This window comes from Metarhizium robertsii (genome assembly GCF_000187425.2).
Source record: "Metarhizium robertsii ARSEF 23 chromosome Unknown MAA_Scf_3, whole genome shotgun sequence".
Taxonomy (NCBI): domain Eukaryota; kingdom Fungi; phylum Ascomycota; class Sordariomycetes; order Hypocreales; family Clavicipitaceae; genus Metarhizium; species Metarhizium robertsii.
The window spans coordinates 2,352,860-2,374,983 of NW_011942171.1; the positions used below are offsets into that span (position 1 = coordinate 2,352,860).

General features: G+C 51.9%; 8 protein-coding genes across 8 annotated transcripts; 3 read left to right on the forward strand and 5 right to left on the reverse strand.

The window, feature by feature from the left end:
- MAA_03699 (uncharacterized protein) lies at positions 1–2,053 on the reverse strand (the record flags this gene model as incomplete). Its single annotated transcript, XM_007821697.1, has 4 exons — positions 1–692; positions 753–1,273; positions 1,339–1,585; positions 1,642–2,053. The coding sequence occupies 4 exons, from the start codon at positions 2,051–2,053 to the stop codon at positions 1–3; spliced, it is 1,872 nt and encodes a 623-aa protein (XP_007819888.1).
- A 2,655-nt stretch (positions 2,054–4,708) lies between these two features.
- Positions 4,709–6,834, forward strand: MAA_03698 (permease; the record flags this gene model as incomplete). The annotated part of the gene is made up of 9 exons (XM_007821696.2): positions 4,709–4,732; positions 4,791–4,887; positions 4,947–5,040; positions 5,098–5,134; positions 5,215–5,532; positions 5,650–5,759; positions 5,830–6,310; positions 6,364–6,488; positions 6,540–6,834. 9 exons carry the CDS (start codon positions 4,709–4,711, stop codon positions 6,832–6,834), a joined length of 1,581 nt encoding a protein of 526 aa, XP_007819887.2.
- A 269-nt stretch (positions 6,835–7,103) lies between these two features.
- On the reverse strand, positions 7,104–8,090 carry MAA_03697 (Ubiquitinyl hydrolase, UCH37 type; the record flags this gene model as incomplete). The annotated part of the gene is made up of 2 exons (XM_007821695.1): positions 7,104–8,015; positions 8,067–8,090. 2 exons carry the CDS (start codon positions 8,088–8,090, stop codon positions 7,104–7,106), a joined length of 936 nt encoding a protein of 311 aa, XP_007819886.1.
- A 936-nt stretch (positions 8,091–9,026) lies between these two features.
- On the reverse strand, positions 9,027–11,262 carry MAA_03696 (ubiquitin family protein; the record flags this gene model as incomplete). Its single annotated transcript, XM_007821694.1, has 2 exons — positions 9,027–10,898; positions 10,981–11,262. 2 exons carry the CDS (start codon positions 11,260–11,262, stop codon positions 9,027–9,029), a joined length of 2,154 nt encoding a protein of 717 aa, XP_007819885.1.
- Positions 11,263–12,837: 1,575 nt separating this feature from the next.
- On the forward strand, positions 12,838–14,241 carry MAA_03695 (uncharacterized protein; the record flags this gene model as incomplete). The annotated part of the gene is made up of 2 exons (XM_007821693.2): positions 12,838–13,500; positions 13,558–14,241. The coding sequence occupies 2 exons, from the start codon at positions 12,838–12,840 to the stop codon at positions 14,239–14,241; spliced, it is 1,347 nt and encodes a 448-aa protein (XP_007819884.2).
- Positions 14,242–14,907: 666 nt separating this feature from the next.
- On the forward strand, positions 14,908–16,647 carry MAA_03694 (phosphatidylserine decarboxylase proenzyme 1; the record flags this gene model as incomplete). The annotated part of the gene is made up of 3 exons (XM_007821692.2): positions 14,908–15,293; positions 15,362–15,493; positions 15,552–16,647. 3 exons carry the CDS (start codon positions 14,908–14,910, stop codon positions 16,645–16,647), a joined length of 1,614 nt encoding a protein of 537 aa, XP_007819883.2.
- An 840-nt stretch (positions 16,648–17,487) lies between these two features.
- Positions 17,488–18,108, reverse strand: MAA_03693 (nitroreductase; the record flags this gene model as incomplete). The annotated part of the gene is made up of 1 exon (XM_007821691.1): positions 17,488–18,108. The coding sequence occupies one exon, from the start codon at positions 18,106–18,108 to the stop codon at positions 17,488–17,490; it is 621 nt and encodes a 206-aa protein (XP_007819882.1).
- A 1,155-nt stretch (positions 18,109–19,263) lies between these two features.
- MAA_03692 (protein kinase) lies at positions 19,264–21,304 on the reverse strand (the record flags this gene model as incomplete). The annotated part of the gene is made up of 2 exons (XM_007821690.1): positions 19,264–21,049; positions 21,138–21,304. The coding sequence occupies 2 exons, from the start codon at positions 21,302–21,304 to the stop codon at positions 19,264–19,266; spliced, it is 1,953 nt and encodes a 650-aa protein (XP_007819881.1).
- Between the last annotated feature and the right edge of the window lie 820 nt (positions 21,305–22,124).

The window sequence follows — 22,124 nt, forward strand, 5'->3', positions numbered from 1 at the left end:
TCAATTTGATTTTACAGCTTGGATTGAGTAATATTCCCAGAAAGTGCCCAGTTCAAGGCACTCCCGCATGCAATCCGGGTCCTCCCACCACCAAGTGTCTGACGTAACAAACTCGCCCCAAACTTCTCTCCAGAGCATACGACCAACAATACTCCTGAGCTCGGCCCTGGTTTCTTTGCCTTCCCTCTCCCGCTTCGCTTCATCATCGGTTTCGTCCTGCCTGCGACAGATATTCTGAGGGTTCGCGTAGAACTTCGTGGTTGTCAAGGTGCTCCCATGCCCCCGCAGTGACGATTCCCCCAGGGCTTTTGGAAAGATGTAGCTGGGACTAAGACATCGTGACTGCTGCCTAAGTTTCTGTAGCAGGTTATTCCTAAACCAAGCTCTCATGTTCTTTCCCAGCGCATCAGTGTTAGGTATAGGGTCTATCAATAGTAAATGATAGACCCCTCCGGGCCTAAGGCATTTGTTGATATTGTTCAGAACGGCCGGGATATCCGACTCGCGGCAGAGAGAAGGCAATGTCATGGAATAAGCAGCGTCAAAATTACGGAGGGGTCCAAGGAAGGGCGAGACCGCATCCGGACTATAAACAGCGCAAATATTGGATGCTGAGTCGGAGGAGAGTGGGTTGTCGGATAGGTGATGAATTGTGTTTTCGGGCCACAACGCAGCCAAGTAGCGTGCCGAAACTACAGCCAATGTTAGCAGTTGATCTAACAGGAGTTGCGCTTGACATGACCAGTCAGTACATCTAGGATCATATGCCGCCAAAATCTTTCGACACTTGGCCTGTTCTAGTATTTCGAGCCCGTTCCTCAGTGTGCTTGAATCATTCGAGTCGTGTCTGTTGCCACAATCTAGATGGTGTAAGACAGAGAGCATCCATCTTTTCTTCTCCCCATTGATTTTTTGGGTCTCCTCCAAGCTTAAAGCGTTATCAGCCGACGCTTTCAGCTTGGATAGTGCGGTTGAAGGCTTAGCTTGGGCCATCTGCTTCACCTCTGTCGGTAGATCCCACGACTCGGGCGACATCTCGAAGGAGGTGGTTTCTAGCTCTTTGGCTCTGAGTCCGGTCACTGTCTCTATCATTTGGACCGTGTTTCCCATTTCTGTCGTCGCACTCCATTCTCTCGGGCTGCGCCACAAGGATAAATCGTTGATAGGAGAGAATTCCTGGGCTGGCTTGGGTGGTAGTCGTATTTGAGATCTCATGGGCGGTACCACCTTTACTGGCTCATCCTGCGGCAGTGCTGCGCTTAACCCAGGGACTCTGTATTCTCTTTGTCAGAATTTCTATACTTTGTTTATTGTCGAACTGGACTTTGCTATTCATACCTGGATGGCGACTTGGGCCACTTGGGCGACACCAAGGGACTGGCTACAAACGACTGTCTTATAGGGCTTTGGAGATCAAGCGGACGCTGCAGCCAGATACCGGCCCCATTAGGCTGCTTCGAATTTCCATTTCTGTATCCTGTAGATTTAGTTTCCTCTTTCTCCCTTCTTTTTGTCGAAAATACGTCACTGTCATTTGACTGCCTAGCGCACGACTCAATCGCGGCTGATGTTTCTGGAGCTAGTCCTTCACGACGGCATGAGCAAAAATAGTCAAAATGCGCACAGACATGCCTTATTCACCTTTGTTTTTGGTTATTTTAACGGCAGCAAACTTGCTTCGCCCCACTGAGTTAAATCCATTCTGTGTTGTAGCTTCTACTTGCAAGTCGGAGCAGCTGAGGATCGGGCGGCCACTAACTTGTCTCTGCTCAGCATCTGACATCACCGATGGAGAGCGATTGTTGAAGGAGCGATCGGGAGTCTGAGGCCCAGAGTCCGGATTTATATTCTGCCTAGGGGACTCTTTTGAAGAGGATCGAAGCGCTCTGGCCCGAAGACGAGAAAGTGTAGAGTGAGTAGATGTCTTTGAGCTTGTTGTCGAGACCGAGTTTCGAGATAGGCTCTTGTCCTTGACACTCCTGTCTTTGTCCTTTCTCCCGCGATGCTCGCCCACTAGCTCTCGTTTTGGGTCTGTCCAGGCCACATCCCACATGGCAACGGGAGCCAAGGTGGTCAACTCGGCGGATTGTGTTAAAGTTGGTGCGATTCCGCCTACGCGGGACTTTTAGGCGCTGCCTTTTCTCGACGGGATCAAACGACAAGACCCCTGCTTCATTAAACAATACATGTAGCAAGCTCCAATTCCAAGTGCCACAAGACGAGACGCTGAGGTTAGAATAGACGCTTGAGGTATGACAGGCAGCTTCTGGAGACGAGGTTATAAGTCGAGTGGCAAGGGGGCGTTTTTGTTGGCACCATTAACAGGCTATGGAATATCTTTTTCAGCGCAGAATCGGTCTTTTGGATTTGTTTTTTTTTTTTCGCACCTGAGGTTGTTGACACACAGCCTGTTTTTTCCTTCTTTATTTCTTGTTGGAATGACTGTGGTGAATATTAGTCGAGATTAGATGGTTGGCCGATGCTGGCAGAGAGATCAGGTTTGGCGTGAACTCTGAGTGGTGTTGCCATCCAATGGAGAGCGTGAAATAGCAGTCGCACGAGAATTATTAGATGCAATTACCCGCTGCCGTGTAACAAAGAGTTCAAGTCCAGACCAAAAGGAGGTGAGAGATGTGTGACGGTGGCGACCCAGATGCTCTCTGGCTTGCATCAAGATGGGAGGCCCCAGACTGCAGTGAACAACTGTGTTGAACTGTGTTGATCCACAGACTCGGCACGACCAATCAGTTATTGCTTTCAGTTTCACATCAGCCTTAATTAGCGAGCTTAAATCTGACTTGTTGGTTAGGAATGGGTGCTTGTGGAGGGCGGATGCTGCATGAGTTGGGACAGAATTGATGTCACCGCAAAGCAGCAGCCGGGGCGTGGCAGTTGACAGACGGTTTTCTCGCCACGCGGTTTAGTACCGAAAGAATCAAATATCTTCACATACCTAAAAACGTTGTTATTTTTGAAAAGAAAAGAATTACCAAAGTTTAGAGGGTGGCGGGCGTGGTGCTATGTTTCCCACGAAACAAAACGCGGCGGTGAAACAAATGGGAAAGAAAATGTTGCTCGCTTTTTGATGCCTAGTGTTGGTACAACTAGACCGTCGTGCGTGTCATAATCCTCGGCTATGTCCGAGCTTCCTTCTTCCTTTATCCGCAGCGAACAGTATTCACAGTCGTACAAACAGTGTCAAGGGCTCCATGTTCCCAGCTACCATCTGTCATCCGCCTGCAGCGTGTGCATCCATGACACGAGCAGTAGATGATGGCATCGAGGCGAGTCAGATGCCGCACCGCAGACGCTGGACCACCTCCATGTTCCCCAAGGCAGGTGTACAAATCAGTCCCCGAGAATCCCGCGATTCCACGCCAACCAATACCTCTGCAGTAGCTGGTGTCGCCATTGTTCGCGGCCGACGTTGCCGTGGTTATGGCTGGGCCAAGCGGGCCAAAGAACAAAAGGACCTTTGTGTGCTGTCCAGATGATATATTCTGCCCTTTAGTCAGACCAATTAAATCCCATACTCAGGATTGTATTACATTGCATTCCTTTCGCAGCCTGAAACAACCCCCACAACCGTCTGGTGGCACTTTCATCCAAAATTGGGCATTTCTTTCAACAAGGAGCATATAGGCAGGCTCACAGAGTTGCCGCAGAGCGTCAATTACCCCCATCGTTCGTTACCAAGCTCTGAAACCTAAAAGTCGTAAAACACAGTTTGCCCGAGCTCAGTCTTCAGAAAGATGATGAGATGAAAGTATGCTTGCTCGTTGTTTCGTCCGGTCCTCGATCCTGGCAACGCAGGGCCATTTGGTCGGGATACATCTCGGCATTCACAGCATCTTGAGAAACGGAGCACAGATCGAGCCACGCTTCATTAGTAACGCGTATAGAAATCTAGTTTACCCTGCATGCAATAAACTTCATTCTGGATGAGCGCCGCGTTTCGTGCCATTCCCCTTGGAGGCTCTCTTCTCATGTAGGCGTACAGTAAGAGTTCGTGGATCACTGGGCCGGACTCAAACAGGGTCCGATGTTGTAAGTTGATGAACATGATGGAACCTACCTAGGTAGTTGCATCTGTCCGCAGCGTAGGCGAGCCTTAGCCATTCATATCATCTGCTCTGAAACCCAGATATCTGTGACGCCCCATCTGCCCAGCTCAAGAAGCCCACCCAGCACTGAGATGTCAAGTCGTTCATCCGGCTCCCAAGTCGCCAGCTGCCAGCTGCCAGCTGTCTCGCAGTGCCGGATCTACTGGAGTTGTCCACGTGCCCTTAATTCACATTTCGCTCAATTCATCTTGATACATTTAGAAACTTGCTTTCGTCTCTCGCCTTCCTCTTCCCCCCTTCTTCCCCTCAAGTCTTGTAAATGCATCATTGTCAGATCCACCATTTGCAATGCCACTTACAACACATGACGGAAAACAACTGCCATCTGCCATCGTACCAAGCCCCTTTTCACAAGATAGGCCATCCATCATCATGGAATTACGTAAATTCTTCCGCTCCGTTGACCTCTGGGTAGCCAACTCTCGTGTTGGGAGCTACTTTCGCCTCGGGGACAGCGTTAATGTGTGTCAACCCCCCAGAAAGAAACCTGCGTCTTTGCTAATCCGGTACTCATCTAGCCAGACAAGATAGACAGTGCAAGCTTCTGCCGGGAAATTCGAGCTGGGTTGACGACCTTTGCGACAATGGCGTACATTATTTCCGTCAATGTCCGTCACCTACTCCTATGGCCTTTGTCTGGAAGCCAGAGTCTTAACGATTTCTTAGGCATCTATACTCTCTTCAACTGGCGGTCCTTGTGTTTGTGATCTCGAGGACAAGCAGACGTGTGATGGCATCCCAGAATTCAAAACCTGCAAAGAGGGTGGGTGAAAGCGTTACCATTCCCTCAGTCACCAGACCATCCTGACTGATGGAGCCTAGATGTTCGACGAGAACTGATCACTGCCACGGCCGCCATTGCCGGGCTAGCGTCCCTGGTATTTGGCATTCTAACCAATCTCCCTGTTGCCCTTGCGTAAGTGACTCCGTACACGGTACAACTTCAAATACTCCAGCTGATACGCCGATATAGGCCAGGCATGGGACTCAACGCCTACTTTGCTTTCCAGGTATCTCGTTCACCCATATCGCCCTTGAAGCATGCCATGCATATCTCAGGAGCTAATACAAGCCAAAACTCTCTGGCTAGGTTGTCGGTGTAAATGGAGGCGGAAAGATCCCATATCAGACCGCCCTCACAGCCGTCTTCATCGAAGGCATCATCTTCGTAGTGCTGGCACTGAGCGGCATGAGGCAGTGGCTGGTTAAGCTAATCCCCTCCACGTTGAAGGTCGCTACTGGTGTCGGCATTGGATTTTTCCTGACAGAAATTGGACTGTCCTACTCGGTCGGCATCGGAGTCATCACCGGCGGTGGCCCAGCGACGCCACTTGCCCTGGGAGGATGCCCCTCTGAACTTCTCAATGAAAAAGGAATGTGTGCATCCGGTCAAATGACCAGTCCCAAGGTTCGAAGTCTCGCTCCAATAACTCTCTCTTCTCTCTTTTTTTTTTACACTCTTTCTGTCCCTTTTTTCGGTTTTTTTTTTTTTCGTGAGAAACTAACCAAAGGGGGGCAACCGTAGATGTGGCTCGGCATCTTTTGCGGCGGTATCGTCACGGCCTTCCTGATGGCATACCGCATCAAATACTCCCTCGTCATCGGCATCGCTCTCGTGTCCGTCATATCCTGGCCGTAAGTTCTCTTACTCACGTATACGCCCTCATGGACGTAGCCATCAAAAGTTGACTTGGCTGGAAATTAGTCGTAATACAACCGTGACCTACTTCCCAGACAACGAGGTCGGCAACTTACGCTTCGACTTCTTCAAGCAGATTGTTGCCTGGCACCCTATGGACAAGACCCTCAATAAACTCGACTGGACCTTCAGCCGCGGTGGTTCGCAATTCGCCCTCGCCCTCTTCACGTTTCTCTATGTCGATATCATCGACGCCACAGCCACGTTGTATTCCATGGTTCGTTTCTGTGGCATCGACGATCGCAAGGACGGCGATTTTCGTCGTTCTACCCTGGCATACTGCACTGATGCTTTTTTCATCTCCATCGGTGCCTTGTTTGGGTCCTCTCCTGTCACGGCATTCATTGAAAGCGGAGCCGGCATTGCTGAGGGTGGTCGAACGGGAATCACCGCCATCGTTTCGGGGTTGTGTTTCTTGGTTTCCATCTTCTTCGCCCCTATTTTCGCCTCACTGCCTCCATGGGCAACTGGTTGTACATTGATCATGGTAAGTCCAAACGTCGTGTACAAGCTGAGCTTGTGACTAATGATGAGGGACAGGTCGGCTGTATGATGATTCGTCAGATTACACAGGTCAACTGGTACTATATTGGTGATGTACTGCCTTCTTTTGTAGTCATGGCCCTCATACCGTTCACCTACAGCGTTGCGTACGGTCTCATTGCGTAAGTCTGTGTCCCCATCGCAATCGATACCCAACTGACCCATCGATCCAGAGGTATATTTGTGTACACCATACTAAACGGGCTTGTCGGAATTGTTGTCTATGTAAGCGGTGGGCGCATTGAACCACGTGAGTATGATCTCAAAGAGTATTGGACATGGAAGGGAGTTGGTCGTCCACCCTGGTTTGTAAGAGTTTTGAAGCACCGCTGTCGAGACCAGAATGAAGATCGCGACACCGCATCAGGCGGCAATGGAACTGACGACATGGACGGCTCTTCTTCCATGACCCGAGTCCAACCCGTCTCGAACGACGACTACTCCGCAAATGCTGAAGCAAAGTTGTAAGGTTTCGGGAAACGTCGCAAGGTCATGCGAACGGAGACAACATCGTCATTTATGAGGGCAAGCACTGTCAAACAATGTAGCCATCTAGTCTAAAAGAACAGACATGTGTGATCTATTAGTTCGCAGCTCACCTGGGTATTCAACGTAGCCAAAACCTAGGAGCTCTTCATATTTTTATACAACAAGGTGAAAATGGCGGAGGGTATCATACCACGTAACAAAACGGAGAATCAGCCTGAGCACAATCAGCCATACAACGTCAGTATAATTCACTCCATATCGACATCTCCATCCCCTCTTCGCAACGCCTTCTCGGCCGCTTTTCGTCGCTCCAAGCTTTCGTCAACCCACTTGTCCACCGCAGCGTCACCGCCCTCCCTGAGCTTGGCATCCACCACCCCCTTGAGCAATTCGCCGGCGAACCCAACAAAATTATGTCGCCTGAGGGCGTTCTCAAACTGCCAGTCCCGGCGCTTCCTCTCCTCCCTGGCCAAGAGTTCATCGTCGCCAAACTCGCGAGCGCGGACCCGCAGGTCGCGGCACATGGCGAGCAGGTTGAAGCGAATTTCCGACGTCTCGTAGCGAGCCACGCGTCGTTGTAGCACCTCGACCACCTTGGCCGGGAATGAGTCCAGGGTACACGGCCCGTGGGATATAGGAGCAGGCTGCAGCCCGTCGAGCTCGTACAGCGCGCCGTTGACGGGCGTGTACGCAATGAAGTGGAAGGCGTCCTCGGCCTCGCCAGTCTTTTGCGTCTCGTCGGCGAACGGGCTGCTCCTCGCAAAGCTGTTGTGCACCTCCCTGATCAAATCGGAATTGCTCAGCGCCTCGCCCCGGAACTCGGGCGGCAGCACCATGGTGAACTCGCGAAAGTCTCGCATCTGGGGTCCAATGTCGACATCCTCCGTCTTGTTCATCAAGACGCTGAGGAGGGCCTGCGTGGCGCACGCATTCTGGATTGTCTGGGCGGCAAAGAACATCTGCTCCGAGGCGCCGTGGTCGAACGACCCGTCGAGCGGTCCGTCTGGCGTGGCATACGGCCGGTCGGTCGGGTACTTGAAGAGGAAAATCACCCCGTACAGAGGCTGCAGAGTCACCAGTTCGGCGGCGTCGAGGGTGAGCAGCTCCTCGAACTGGACGTTTTTGACGCCGAGGTTCTCGATGAGAGACGTGAAGACGCCCTATTTAGGAGGAACGGAAATATGGCCCGTCAGTATGAGGTATATATTTACGGTGGGATTTACTTTGGTGTCCATACTGCATCAGACTCGACTGTTGAGGAGGCTCGGGTTAGCTGAAATACACTGACAGAGGTGGCAGACCCAGAGCGACGTACTTGTATTCCACCCGCCGCTCATTGTTGCGCCGGCGATACGCTAGCTTTGCGACTGTGCCCCGGACTCAGCGACGGGCTTGTCGAATGTGAAAAATGGATCGGAGGGATAGTAGACGGCAAAAGTATTATTTCTGGTGTGGGCTCGGAGCAGCAGCCAAAACGCTCTTGCATGTCTCGGTGGATGGAACTGGCAGACTGCGACGAGCTTCAGGCGGCGGGATACTTTGTCCCGACTCTCAGCGATAAGATAAGAGCAAGCGCCACAAGGAACTTTCCCACCAAGCCACCCATTGGCGTTGTGCAGATGCCAGCATCGGATGAATATGCGAAAATCAAGGCCAAGTATTTCTTACGGTTTAAAACGACAAAAGGCGGTGCTGGTAAATTGAATGTCTCCAAAATACACCACAGTTTCCTTCCTTTAGTAGTAGCTCTCAAATCGATTAAATCCAACGCCCCGTTGGAATCATGGTTGGTTGTCAGCAAAGCCACCTACACTATCAACTAAGCAACAGCTCAACTCCAGCAGAGAGCAGTTTGATGCTTCAAAATTTTGACCGTCATCGGCCCGGGGCGGTTTGGCGTCAGGTAGAGCCACCTACCTATCTAGGCCCTTAGATAGTAGCAGCTTACCGTAGTGACTTGTTTCATGGACACCACAATATCAAAAAAGAAAAACGAAGAAGAAGAAGAAGAAGAAGAAGGCGCTTGAGCAGGCTGTCTGATGATGGCACCAGAACCCCTGATAATGCTATTTTCAAAATCGCTTGCTGTAGTGTGCAGGATGTACATCCAATAATATTCCACCGCCATTCATTCATCCGTCTATAAAACCATGCACGTACCAACCCCGTTACTACAAAGCAATCAGGTCTTCTCCGACACCATCCGCGTCAACATCACCACGGGGCTCCTCTTGTCTTTCATTTCCATGCGTGGTCCCTTCCTGCGTCTGGTTCTCGACACCAGACTCATTGATTATTTGGCTCGTATCTCCTGAACTGGCATTGTTTTCTGCTTCTGTGGCCGCCGCCGCCTCCTCTTCTTCACGCCTCCGCGCTTCCTCGGCGCGTGTCTCTGCTTCCAAGTTTGCTATGTGTCTTTCCGCCACTCCTGGGGCAATGCTTGCGAGAAATAGAAGTCCAGCCCTCTCAATTCGACGTACTTGGGCCGTAAACCAAGATTGACGTCGTCGTTCAGCCATCAACCTCGCTGCCATCTGTGCTGGGTTTGTTTCACCTGCCTGAACAAGAGGCTGCTGCTCCGGAGGGCCTGCGTGGCCAGCCGGTAGTTGCTGTCTACGGACATGTTGTTCGGGAGTAGGAAGAAGATTCTCCAAATGTCTGCCAATAGGCCGCCAAGCATTCTCGGCAACGCCATTTAAAATTCCTGTGCTTAGGAGAAACACGAGAATGGCAAGGCATATAACCGTAAACCACCTCGACCAGCTGGAGTTTGGAGACGTGAAAAGCCAAACAAACAGGGCTAAGCGGAAAACTAGCCATATATGGGGCCAGGCCTGCAACAAGAGGGGCGGCAGACCTGCGGCTGGAGGGTTTGCTGGGTGCATGGCGCCCTGTCCGGCCGGCGGAGCGTGGGCCTGGTCGCCCCGGTGTTGCTGTTCTGGCCCCTGCTGTTGTTGTTGCGGTGGGTGTTGCTGGTAGTTACTCTGAGGTGTCTGATGTTGTATGGCAGGATAGACGGGGTTGGCGTAGCCAGCCGGAACCCGGAAGGGAGGCATGCTGTTCTGGAATACCGTCCGACTAGGAGTGTAGTACATCTCGGCAGTATGGTTTCTCATCAAGAGGGCACGAGGCCCTTGGGGCGACGAAATCATATAGAGATCCGCACCATGGCACGACGGGCCGCCCTGGGCTCCCGTAGAAACTGCGAAGTGGCCGGCTCCCAAGCCAAATCTTGTGCTCGAATCAGGTGTGGCACGTCCGCTGCCAGTGGTTGAGGCACGGGGACCAAGTATAGGGGTGGTGATGCCAGGCTGGTTCAACGGCCTGCCGTGTATGGAGGCTCCGGAGGCACTTCTCTGCATGGCATTTGTTATTGTAGCCGTAGCTTGGTTGGCGTCTGCCCCTCGCAGGATATTTTGAACATCGGCGAAGGAAAGCCCGTTTTGTTGGCCTGGTGTTCCAGACCGGATGACCGTTTCAAGGTGGTAGCTATGCCCATTAGGCCCAACGGTCTCACGGTAGACGGTTTGAGTTGCTGCCGGACTAGCCCGGCCACTATTGGGAGCTACCGAGTTGGCCCCAGAATGGCTGGGGGCTCCAGCCGAATCTCCAATGCCTCGCATCCCCATGTGAGCCCTTCCTAGTTGGTGCTGCTGGACTATAGCCCTGGTCGCAGCGCCGTCTCGTTGCATGTGGCTGAGCCAGTTGTTCATGTTTTGGTGGTGTTGTTGGAAAACAGCGGCGGGATCGGCGTTGGGGTGAGGAGGTTGCTGTTGCTGTTGTTGTTGGGCCAAGGCAGGGGAAGGTATCCGGGCATTGTGGCCTCCGGGCGTAGCAGGCTGGGAATGCGTCCTCCTGGCAAGCCCAGGGGGGGGTGGCGGTCCGAAATAAATCTGAGCAGCATGCTGCGCCGTTGGAGCTGGAGTGTGAGCGGTGGACGCAGGACTCGGACCTCGGGCGGTTGTAGGCGCAGGACTCGACGAATGGCTATCGGTGAGTTCCCGCACGACGAGGTGAATGGTTTGCCGTTCGGGGATTCGAAGCTGTGATCAGGGGGACTTTGGTTAACTCGACGCAAGCCAACTCAAGAGTCGAAGTAGGCATGATGAATGGCACTGAACTCACAGCATCGGCGCCAAAGACGTCTAGCAAGTTGTCCGACTCGCGCAACAGAGCTCTCCCTCGGTGGATCAGGCGCTGGTTTTCATCGGCTGGTCGCAGAGGAAGCGCTTGGCGAATTCTGTCTTTAAGCTGCTTGATTGTTGTCACAGCCGGCAGGTCGGGAAACAGAAGCGGGCGATTAACGCCCACGGACGGGGACAGAATCTGGAGGTTGACAACAAGCTCCCCAGGAGTTCCGGCGCCGGCGGCTTCGGCGGGCTGCGAGTCCAATGGTCCAGACGCCATCTTTCAACTGCCCGGTCTTGCAGACAATGGATGGAGAAGAGGGTTCGAAGGAAACAACGATTATTCACAGCAGCCACAACCTGTTGAATGGATCGAGGTTGGCCGTCGAGTGTCAGATCATGTCCAGGGTCAGAGGGGGTGCGCAGTGAGTCGTGTTTCCCTATTCAAGACGATGTCGTCGCAAAAAAAGAGAAGAAAAAAAAAGCAAAGCACAAGGAAGAAGTACCCTGAACGAGAATGGGGCGCCGGCCAAGAGCAAAGGCCAAGCTGCACATGCACATGTAGTGGTGAAGTGATGAAATGCCAGTCACTCACTTGGGTACATGCTTCTTGTAGTTGATGTGCTGAGTCGTGCTCTGGAGCATTCAATGTCGAGTTCCAAAGTTCCACGGTGGCTTTTTCGGGATTGGCTAGCGGTGCCAGGTACCTGCTGAGGCTCCGGACTGTTGTGCCCAGCCATGTACAGAAGACCCACTGCCCGATGTCCGGCGCAGCAAAGGCCCCAGGTGCCTCCTGCTTGCATTATTCATAAAGTACTTGTACTTTATTCTATTGCGATACTTCCCCTTAGTCTATAAAAGGCTACTAAAATAGCCAAACCTAAAGCAGATTCTGCACCGGCAACTACTATAATGTATATAGCCCGTCCAGTCTACAATAGAGCGCTCTCTTGTATGCCATGACTCGGTTACCTAGGTAGGTAGTCACCTCATGCAGTAAGCGCTTGGGCAGCCTCCATCAGCATTCACATGTCTATTGACTCCATCACCAGATACACGCTGCCTCCTTCGACATGGATGCCACAGCATACCTGTGGTGATTGACCTACGTAGATAGGTAGGGAACTGGCGATTACTAGCTGGCACCGAGTGGGAGAATATGCTTTGTACATGGACCATCTCGCGGGGACTAACCTGTTCCCAATGAACTTGAATTTGGCTCAATGTGACATTCTGACATGTTGAATCAGAGCTCTTGGGAAGAATCGCCTCGGCAACAAAGACACAGGGCACGTCCACAGTTCTCGGACCCCCGGGTACACGTTCAATGCGCTTTCATCCTTTGTGCTCTCGTTGAAGTAACGTCGGGCGGTTGGACTCCAAGCCTTGTTTCCGCAAGTCGCGACACAACATGCCTACTAAGTTATGTACCAACATTCGGAGGAATACTTGGACAGAGAGGCCAGTCCAATATCTTTCAGCAAAAGACTCACTGTGGAGAGCAAGTGCTGTTTCCAACCAAGGGGCTGGCCTGTTTGTGTTCAGGGCACGAGCAAAGAAAATCGAACCAGGCCTTTATAAATCGCTCTTGAGACAACAGACATTGCCACAAAAAGCCATCTGTATTCACTGCATGTGTTCAGTCTTCATTTCACGGTCTCACGAGTCCGTCATGGAGTATATAAAGAGGATGGGACGGCCAGTTTCTAGTTATATGCAAAACAATAATAGTAAAGGCACAACTATCAACATCTCTTTCCCAGTTTTCCGTTTGCCTCCCTCTCTTCGCCTACCTTGCCAGGACCTTTTCACCCGAGCCTGCTAGTCTGACAAGTTGTCGGAGCACAAGACTATAATGGCAGGCATTCAAGATCTCACAGTCGAGATTCTGATGATAATCTTCGACTTGGCCATCGCCGTGCGGGAGCCTGATTATGACTGTCCTGAGGCTTCATCCTGTGCGACTCCAGGTGATGGCCCAGCAATCCTTAACTTGGCACTTACTTGTTCTCGTTTCCGCGATGTAGTAGAACAAGTCAAGTTCCGATATTTGTTCCAATACGACGCTTGCCCCCTCAAAGCCGATGACATGAAGCGATTCGGATTCATGCTAAATCCAGTTAACTGGTCCCGGGGCCTCCGCAATGCGCTTCAGCGAAATCGCGAACTTGGTAACCAGTGCCGCGAGCTTGGAGTGAACATGACAGAAGACCAGTTTGCTGGGCGCGAAGAGTTCTTGCGGAGTCTTGAAGAAATCGTTCCTGACCTCCCAAATATGACAAAGCTTTGGATTGCTTGCAGTTTCAAAAGGACTACGGAGATGCAGAACACCTTGTATCCTAGATTGTTAGACCCTGTCAAAGACATGTCAAGATTGGTCACGGTTGCAATTTTGACAGTGGATCATATGAGGGAACTCGATTCATTATATTCCATGCAATGGCCATCGTCAGTCAGGAAGTTGCACCTAGGAATCACGAGCAATTTGAAGGAGAGCGAGAGAGCCGAAGGTCAGCCGGTGAGTAAACGCGTGGTTCGGTTTCCAACAACGGGCATATATGCTAACGGCATTCAGATGCTTCGGGGAGAGTGCAACATTACATCACTTTCCATAGCAGGCATCCAAAACTTGTTTGATTTCCCCAGCGTACTCGAAGGGTTTCCCAACGCCCTCGAGGAATTGACCTTGCTGGACTACTCGCGACCCACGCCACACATCCCCTTCCCTATGCGTTTCGACGGACACAAGCACAGTCTCCGGGCCCTCAGTCTGGTATTTTCCGCATTTGGAGTCCCTTCGACACTCAACGTCTCTGACTGTACGGCTTTGGAACACCTTAGCTTGCACTATAGGGGGTTGAGATACCCCGACCGATTGGGGTTCGTTGCATGTGACGATGCCGAGCAATTTGCAGCGCGCATTTTGGGTCCCAGACTGAAGAGGCTTACCTGGGTTTTTCATTACGAGAACGAGCCTGGGCTGCTCGAGACGCTGTCCGTGTCCTCACATTCTGTTCGTGAGCGACTCCATCGAGAATTGGCAGTTGCTGCTGGTGAGAGAGCAGCGGCTTTGGAAGAAATACACGTTATCTGGGTGCCACGGAAAGACTTTAAAGTACAGTACCCAGATCCAGTGAAGGCCATCGTTGTTGACAAAGTCAATCTATCCGAGAAGGTCACGCTTACATACAGTGCCGCTGGCATGCCTGACGAGACCAGGCTTGAGGTTTCCCGTGCACTGCAGCGGCATCGTGCCTGAATATATACCAGACAACTTGATGCTGCGCCAGGCACGAATCTAGATGGCCTCTCTGCGCTGCGTGGTCGAATACGGTTGGATACCTAGGTAGGTAGGCGAGGAGAGGACGTGGGACGTGTCCGGTGATGGCATGGAGAGTGGAGACCATTGAGTGCTGCTACATTGTAGCACATGGCGCAGCTCACCATTACCTACCCTACATACCTACCTGGGTTCCTAGCACTTGCTCCATTTGATGCCGTTTTTAGAATTTTGTTTGCTTTTTTGTTTTTTGTTGCACCGCCGAGATGAATGTAGAATCTGGAATTTAGAGTGTTAGTCGACTCGGCATATCTAGTCATGGAAGTCAATTGATTGATTGTCTGTTTTGTTTTAAAGTAAAGACGTGAGGCATTTGATCCTCTCCAAGCACCCGAGTGACATCAGCTGTTGGTAGTGAGTGGCTGCTTTGATGGAGTACATTCAATACATCTCCACTTTCCCTTCTCTTCCTCCATCTCGCAAGCACCAGGTTTGGTGACTACGTCAGGTGCATTTGTTCAAGACTACCTCCCCCAAGTCCTCGCGAATTGCCGCTGGGACCCCAATCCAATTCGATGCCAGCTGCATAGCTTCGCACTCGGTATCTGACATTCTCCGTACCTCGCCCTCCGGTTGACCACAATCATGGCAGCTCTGGGAGTTGGCTCCGGCCAGCTCCTGCGACGACATGCCCTGGCCAACATTCGCCGACGATGCTCCAGCTGCGCAGACCAGCGTGTGACAACCCCCCTGCTGAGCTTCCGATACCCTCTCCAAACACCAATTGCTGCTCGGCACTTCTCGTCGCGGTATGCCAGACGCCCCGGGTTCTCTCAGCGCCTGGGCGAGGCCCTGCGGAACAGCAAGATAACTTGGTACCACATCCCTGTCGGCGTGGGCATCGGTTTTCTCGGCCTGGTGCAATTCTACAAAGTCACTGCGAGAGAGCAGGAGAAGCGACGGCAGGAAGACGCTGGTGTCTCGAGCGAGCAGCCAAAACGGCGTCAGAGGATTCGACCCGATGGGCCATGGTATGCAAAATCGTCACTCTGCATCCCCGCTCTCCTCCAGAGCCAGGCTAACGGGATTTGCACTCCAGGCAAGTTCAAGTAATGTCAACTTTGCCCCTGAAGGCCATCTCGCGGATTTGGGGGAAATTCAACGAACTGACAATCCCGTACTACCTGCGTGTGCCTGGATTCAAGCTCTACTCTTTTATATTCGGTGTCAAGTGAGTTCTCTCGATGGCCTCACTTCGCCATTTGAATGTCGCCCTTGGCTAATACCAGCCCAAAAAGCCTTGACGAAGTATCCGAACCCGACCTACACGTCTACCCAAACCTGGCTGCATTCTTCTACCGCACACTCAAGCCTGGCGCAAGACCTCTCGATCCCGACAGCCGCGCCCTGCTCTCCCCGTCGGACGGTAAAATCCTGCAGTATGGACGAATTGAGGGCGGAGATATCGAGCAGGTCAAGGGAATGACGTATAGCGTCGATGCATTGCTGGGCAAAAACACACCCACGGCCAGCATCGCCTCTGGCCAAAGCTCTGCATCTGTTCGAAGTGGTGGCAGCGTGTCCCACGGAGATGAGGAAGTTGTCAGGCAGGAGGAAGAATTCGCCAAGATGAACGGCATTTCCTACACCCTCCCTGATCTGCTATCCGGCCAGGCCGATGCTCAAAAACCTCACCCGACAACCGATGAGTCGACCGAAGTCTCTGCCCGGGCCGTATCCGAGGTTCGGGCCGAGCTAGCCCTTGGGGAAAAGCCCTGGTATGACATCGTCTCCGCGGACAAGAGCACATCACTCTACTACGCCGTCATCTATCTAGCTCCCGGTGACTATCACAGATTCCACTCGCCTACAAACTGGGTCGTCGAGCGACGGCGCCACTTTGCCGGAGAGCTGTACAGTGTTTCGCCATACCTGCAACGAACCCTTCCCGGTCTGTTTACCCTGAACGAGCGTGTGGTGCTGCTGGGCCGCTGGCGCTACGGCTTCTTCAGCTACGTGCCTGTCGGGGCGACAAATGTTGGCTCCATCAAGATCAACTTTGACCGCGAGCTGCGAACAAACAGCTTGTTGACGGACACGGCTGCCGATCATGCCGCAGAGGAAGCGGCCAAACGCGGCGAGCCGTACATGGGCTTTGCCGAGGCCACGTACGAGGGGGCCAGCTCGGTTCTTCATGGCCACGCCCTCCGTCGAGGCGAGGAGATGGGTGGATTCCAGCTGGGCAGCACCATCGTCTTGGTATTCGAGGCGCCTTCTGAAAAGGAGGAGGAGGGGGGAAAGCCCATTAGCGGATGGCACTGGGCAGTGGAGAAAGGACAGACGATCAAGATGGGACAAGCCCTTGGACGAATCGTGGAGGACTAAGTCGGGAACACTGGAGTGTATTTGTATTATACTTGTGGATAAGGCGGTTGTTCTGCGTGAGGTGTATTTTCTATATTTAAAGGGGGAGGGGGAGGTATATTGCATTGGAGCACAACTCAAGTATTACTGTACGAACACTCACACATCAACGTAGTTGCACCGGGTTGTAGAGCTTGTGGAAAGGTTCCAACTGTTATCTATGAGTGTCTTTGTAGAGCTTGTGGAAAGGTTCCAACTGTTATCTATGAGTGTCTTTGTAGAGCTTGTGGAAAGGTTCCAACTGTTATCTATGAGTGTCTTTGTAGAGCTTGTGGAAAGGTTCCAACTGTTATCTATGAGTGTCTTTGCACCGTGGAGATGGGTCAATGGAATTACTACGATGCGAAGACTCACATATTCATGTAACAACACTGATATCTATGACTCTCTTTTGCAGTGTGAAGAAACAACGTGACTGCTTCTATATGAACTCTGACATATCAATGTACTAACAACTGGCTCCAGGGCTTGTGGAAAGACCTCTTGTCTATTTCTTTATCTCTGTCTCTGTCTCTATCTTTATACTCGTGCCACGGAGAAGACAATAGGGAAAAAACTGTGACAATGGGGCTCTACGAGCACGACAAACAGCAAGTAGCCTGTTCAAAGGCAGGTAGACGCGCAACCCGACTCCTTCGAGTCCAAAACACAAAGAAACGAAAAACGAAAAAAAAAAAAAAAAACCAAACTGCCACCAACGCACAGATCGTTCTTTTTATACAGCACGCTATGCAGAAATCCCAGAAACCCATTCGCGGGGTCAACCCGACGTGTGTGTGTGTATGTATGTACGCATTTTTTTCACGCACCAAAGACCTTGACACGGTCCTCGAGCGGCTTAAACTCCTTGTCGCCGGGCTCGCCGGCGCGGCCCCCAAAGACCAGCTGGGCATTCAGCCTCCAGGACCTGGGCAGGCTCCAGGTGGTAGCGACCTTGTCGTCGATGAGCGGGTTGTAGTGCTGGAGGTTGGCGCCGAGGCCCTCGAGCTCGAGGGCGGTCCAGAGGAGCAGCTGCTGCATGCCGGCGCTCTGGGTGGCCCAGGCGGGGAAGCGGTCGGCGTACGAGGGGAACGCGGCCTGCATGCCCTTGACGACGTCGTCGTCCTCGAAGAAGAGGACGGTGCCGGCGGCCCTCTTGAACATGGCCATGCGGTCCTCGGTGTGCTTCCACTTGTCGTCGGGGACGATGGCGCGCAGCGTCGACGCCGTCATGTCCCAGAGCTTGTCGTGCTCGGGGCCCAGGAGCACGACGGCGCGGTTGGACTGCGAGTTGAAGGACGAGGGCGTGTGGAGGGTGGTTTCGTTGACGAGCTCCTGGATGCGGCTGGTGGAGACGGGGAGGTTCTTGTCCAGCGCGTAGATGGTGCGGCGGGCCTTGGCCATCTGGATGAGGAGGTCGGCGGAGAGCTTGGCGGCCGACATTTTTTTCGGTTTTTTTTTTCTGGTTCTTGTTGTTGTATCAAGGTACAGAGGAGGCGGGATGAGGGTTTTTGTGTGTGGTCACTGGTCAGTGTGTATGTATGTAAGTGACTTGTGTGGGGTTTGTCGTGATGATGAAGCTCTATGTGGGGGAAGGCGCGATGTATTACTGATGTGTGCAATTGCAAAATGGTTCTACTTTAATGACCGTGGTGGAATACCGTGGTGGAATACGGAGTACGGGGATGAAATATATATACCCTGATCCAAACGGAATCACCACTGCGGAAATATTATAGGAGCCGTATCTTGATTTCCGAGGCCGTTTGAGAACCCACATAACAAATCAAGTACGTAAGCCACGTTTTGCGGCGCCGATTGTTCAAAGATAGAAAGAGAACATTGAAGGGTAAAACGAAAAGGGGGGTCTAGTGGCTCCACAACAGCCCACCATGCGGCCAGGTTCATCTGTCCCCAGTGCCGCGCGCCGTGATGATTAATAGCGTAGGGGGAGATGGCTGGTCCCTCTAGAAGATGCCGGTGGGCTGCTGCGCCTGGCCGGGTCTTTGTCAGCGGCGTACCGGCATGCCATAGCCGGCGACAGAGCACGACATGTCTTGACTGTACAGCAGTTGAAGTGTCTGAAGCTGCCAAAGCAGTCAGTCAGCAATTGGTCGGCACAGATGAGCGCAATTGCTGCCTAACACGATTACTCCGTACCACGTACTGTAACCCGCTCCCCGCAGCGGTCCACTCTGACCCAATAGAAAAAAGAAGCCCTGCTTAAGACGCTCACTTGTTCCTTATCGCTTGGCCATGTGGTTCCATCAATAGGATAAGCCTGGCTTGCCAGTGGTAGATGTAGAACCTGCCTTGTTGTGCGATGAACTCTCGCCATGCGTTTTACCTTTGCTAGCATGCCGTGGCGTATTCTTCAAAATCTGTGTGTGCATTATGAGAAGAGCCAAGAAAATATCTCAAGTTGATTATTTAATCTACCACGTCATTAATTCATTAAACCTAAAGATAGCGACCTGGCCTGCTGGCCGCTCTTTTACACCCACTTGAACTGTAACAACATGCCCTCGCCTGCGAGTGCGCTTCTTTGTAATCCATCTCTTTCCACGGAGACGTGTGGATTGCGTCTTGCTGAATCAATCATGCTTCGCGACGTAATGCCTTGAGTCGAGCGCTGCGACGTAATCCTTGGATTAATTCCTGAGACGGCACATTGGGCTTGGGTGACTTGCTGCTGGACTTTGCGTCCTGTAGGCGTCGAGTTTGGTGCTGATCTGGGCGCTGACTTGCGCTTGTTGTTGGGCAATTCCGTGCTCGTAAGACTCTGTCGCTGGTTTGCGAGTCGTGACGACTGGCATTTGATTTCGATTTCCTACGCCTTGGCGGCGTTGAAGAGTCATCTTGGAATGCGACTTTTTTCCTCTGCCCCAAGGTTACAGGTTCTGCCTCGGCTTCCGTCAAAGGCACAGCCTGCGCCGTGCAGTGATTGCCTTCTTGGTCAAGTTGTCGGTTGATGTCTTCTGATGGGATATCCCTGCTGCGTAATGATCTTCTGTCTCTCGTGCCGATTCTGCTGTTGCTTGGTTGTGAGCCATTCTCTGAAGCACATGACTTCTGTTTTTTGGAACTTGGCTCTACTATGCAGCTGTCTTCGGCTGATTCTTTCCTCTTCCTCGTAGCCTCTCTCCCCAAGGTCGCAGCTTTCTGTTCGTCCTCGATTGAGCGAGTCTCCGCCACAGCCCATTCCAAAAGATTCATCTGGTTAACTACATCTTGGTTGGCATCATCATAGCCAAAGGTTCCACGGACGAACCCAATGAGAAGCTGACTTCGCCGTTTAAGAAAGTCAACCGTTTCTTTTGCTTTTGAGAGTCTTCTCCTAGCCTTGACTAACATTCGCACGCGCCGTTCCTTAGGAATGCTAAAGCGATCGGGATCCGTCTGCGTTGCGTGGTAAATCTTTTCTGCTTCCAATTCTGCGTCTTTCATGGCCTTCGATGCACGGTCTTTAGCATCTTGACGTCGCATAGCAGACTCGTCCGTGCGGATAAATTCCGGAGTTTCGCCCTCTTTTACCACTCCCTGGTTCTTTACCTCAATCCAAGCATCATCGTGCTTTGACTTTAGGCGCTCTTTTGTTGCAGTATAACGGTCAAGCCACCAGTACTCAAAGCATAGGTATTCGATCCATGTTGTCAATTTATCTTGTTGCTTGGGGTCCTCCGCTAGATAGAACGATCGTGTGAAGCCATGCCGAGCTAATCGCGCCTTCACAGCGCCCTGGTAATCAGAGAAGCTTTCGCATCCAAGCTCCCGCTGATATCGGCGCTGCCAGTCATGGTGTCTTTGAAGAGAATGCCACCAGCTGCCTGGCTGCTTCAAAGAGTTTGGGTCGGTCTCAAGCCTAGCTGCCTGTTCATCCCAACCTACTTCTCTATAATGGCGCTTTGTTTTCTCAACATGAGCCGAAAAGACCTCCTCATCATTAGCATCTTTGTAATCAATCCCCCTGTTATTAAGTTGCCATTTTCGGAAATTCTGCCACCGGTCCCATTGTCTTTGTATTGCGTCTCGAACGTTAAAGGTATCCATCTCTGATTTACCCCATCGCGGCGGTCGCCAAAATGGGGTCAGCATCTCGCAGTACGCATCAGGGTCTTTTGAAACAGATTCCAGGAGGTCGATTTGGTACAGTGGGTGGCCACCATCATTAACAAGATTATTATACGCTTCCATCTCTTCTCGCTTATACGTCTCTTGCGGACTTTCATCCGGCGATTGGGTTTCACTTTCCCTTGCACGCGGTCGGTCGCGAGATTGGGAATCTTCTCTGCTGGCCACATCACGCAGAAGCGCGTCGAGCTTGTCCAGGTCAAGCGGACGCGAGTTCGCCGCGAGCTTGTCGGTCACTTCTCGTTGTATCAATCTACGCGGGCGTAAGTAGATGAAAATATCCGGAAACGAAAAAAAAAAAAAAAAAAAAAAAGAGAGAGAGAGAGAGAGAGAGAACGCACCGTAGTCTTCTAGCAAGACAATCCCGCTCGTCTTTGGATAATACGGTACAATCAGCAGAAAGGTCGAATGAGCCGTCAGGTTGGCGGTTTCTTTTCATAAATTCGCAGAGCTGTGCGTCGCTCATTGCGAGTAAATCTTTGCCGGTCGTCATCTGCGAACGAGACATTTTGGTGCGGAGGATTTGCGGTGCTCAAACCAGAAATGCCTGTCCTGCATGTTTTCAGGGCTTGTGTTGGTCCTTTAAGGGTCGAACGTTACTAGGTGCAGCCTGGGGCACGAGGGGGAAGGGTGTTGGGCTTTAAGGCTCCAGCCGGGTTCCGAGTGCCACGGGCCACCAGACCGTCAACGGGTGCCATCAGGAGGGGGATCCCCACAGATACCCGTCTGAGGCGGATATAATGGGAAATAACATCGAAACTACTACTAAACTTTATTAGCTTAATAAGAGGAATTTACTAATAGGTTATAATACTTCATGGTATATTATGGTATATTATACTATATTATAACTGGTGCAATGCTTAGGTACCTTGCCCGGTTACACACTCTCAGTGCTGTCACACGGTTGGCTCACAACAAGGGGCGTTGGGCCAACAATGGTTTCACAACAACAAAGGAAGTATCACGACGTCGAGGCCCGAGGTCGGCCTTAAGCTAAGGCTACCTCGGGCACTAGCCCTCAGGCATTAGCCCTCAGCGACTTCTTGGATTTATAGAGACCTCCGGCTCCTCAGGGCCTCGTAGAAAACCAAGGACGTTCGATATCCCAAAGTCGATTATTATTATACGTAGTTTGAATTGAACACACATGTTCCAAGCCCAGTCACCCTGCCCTTGTCACACTTTTCTCATTTCACTGCATGACAGCCTGATTCCTTTACAAAAACGGGCGCGTCATGCATCTCAGAACGCATGTCACGCCCAATGATGAGAGCCACGTAGCCGCCCCCGTCTCAAGGAGGTGCAGGATTGCCAGCACGATTAGA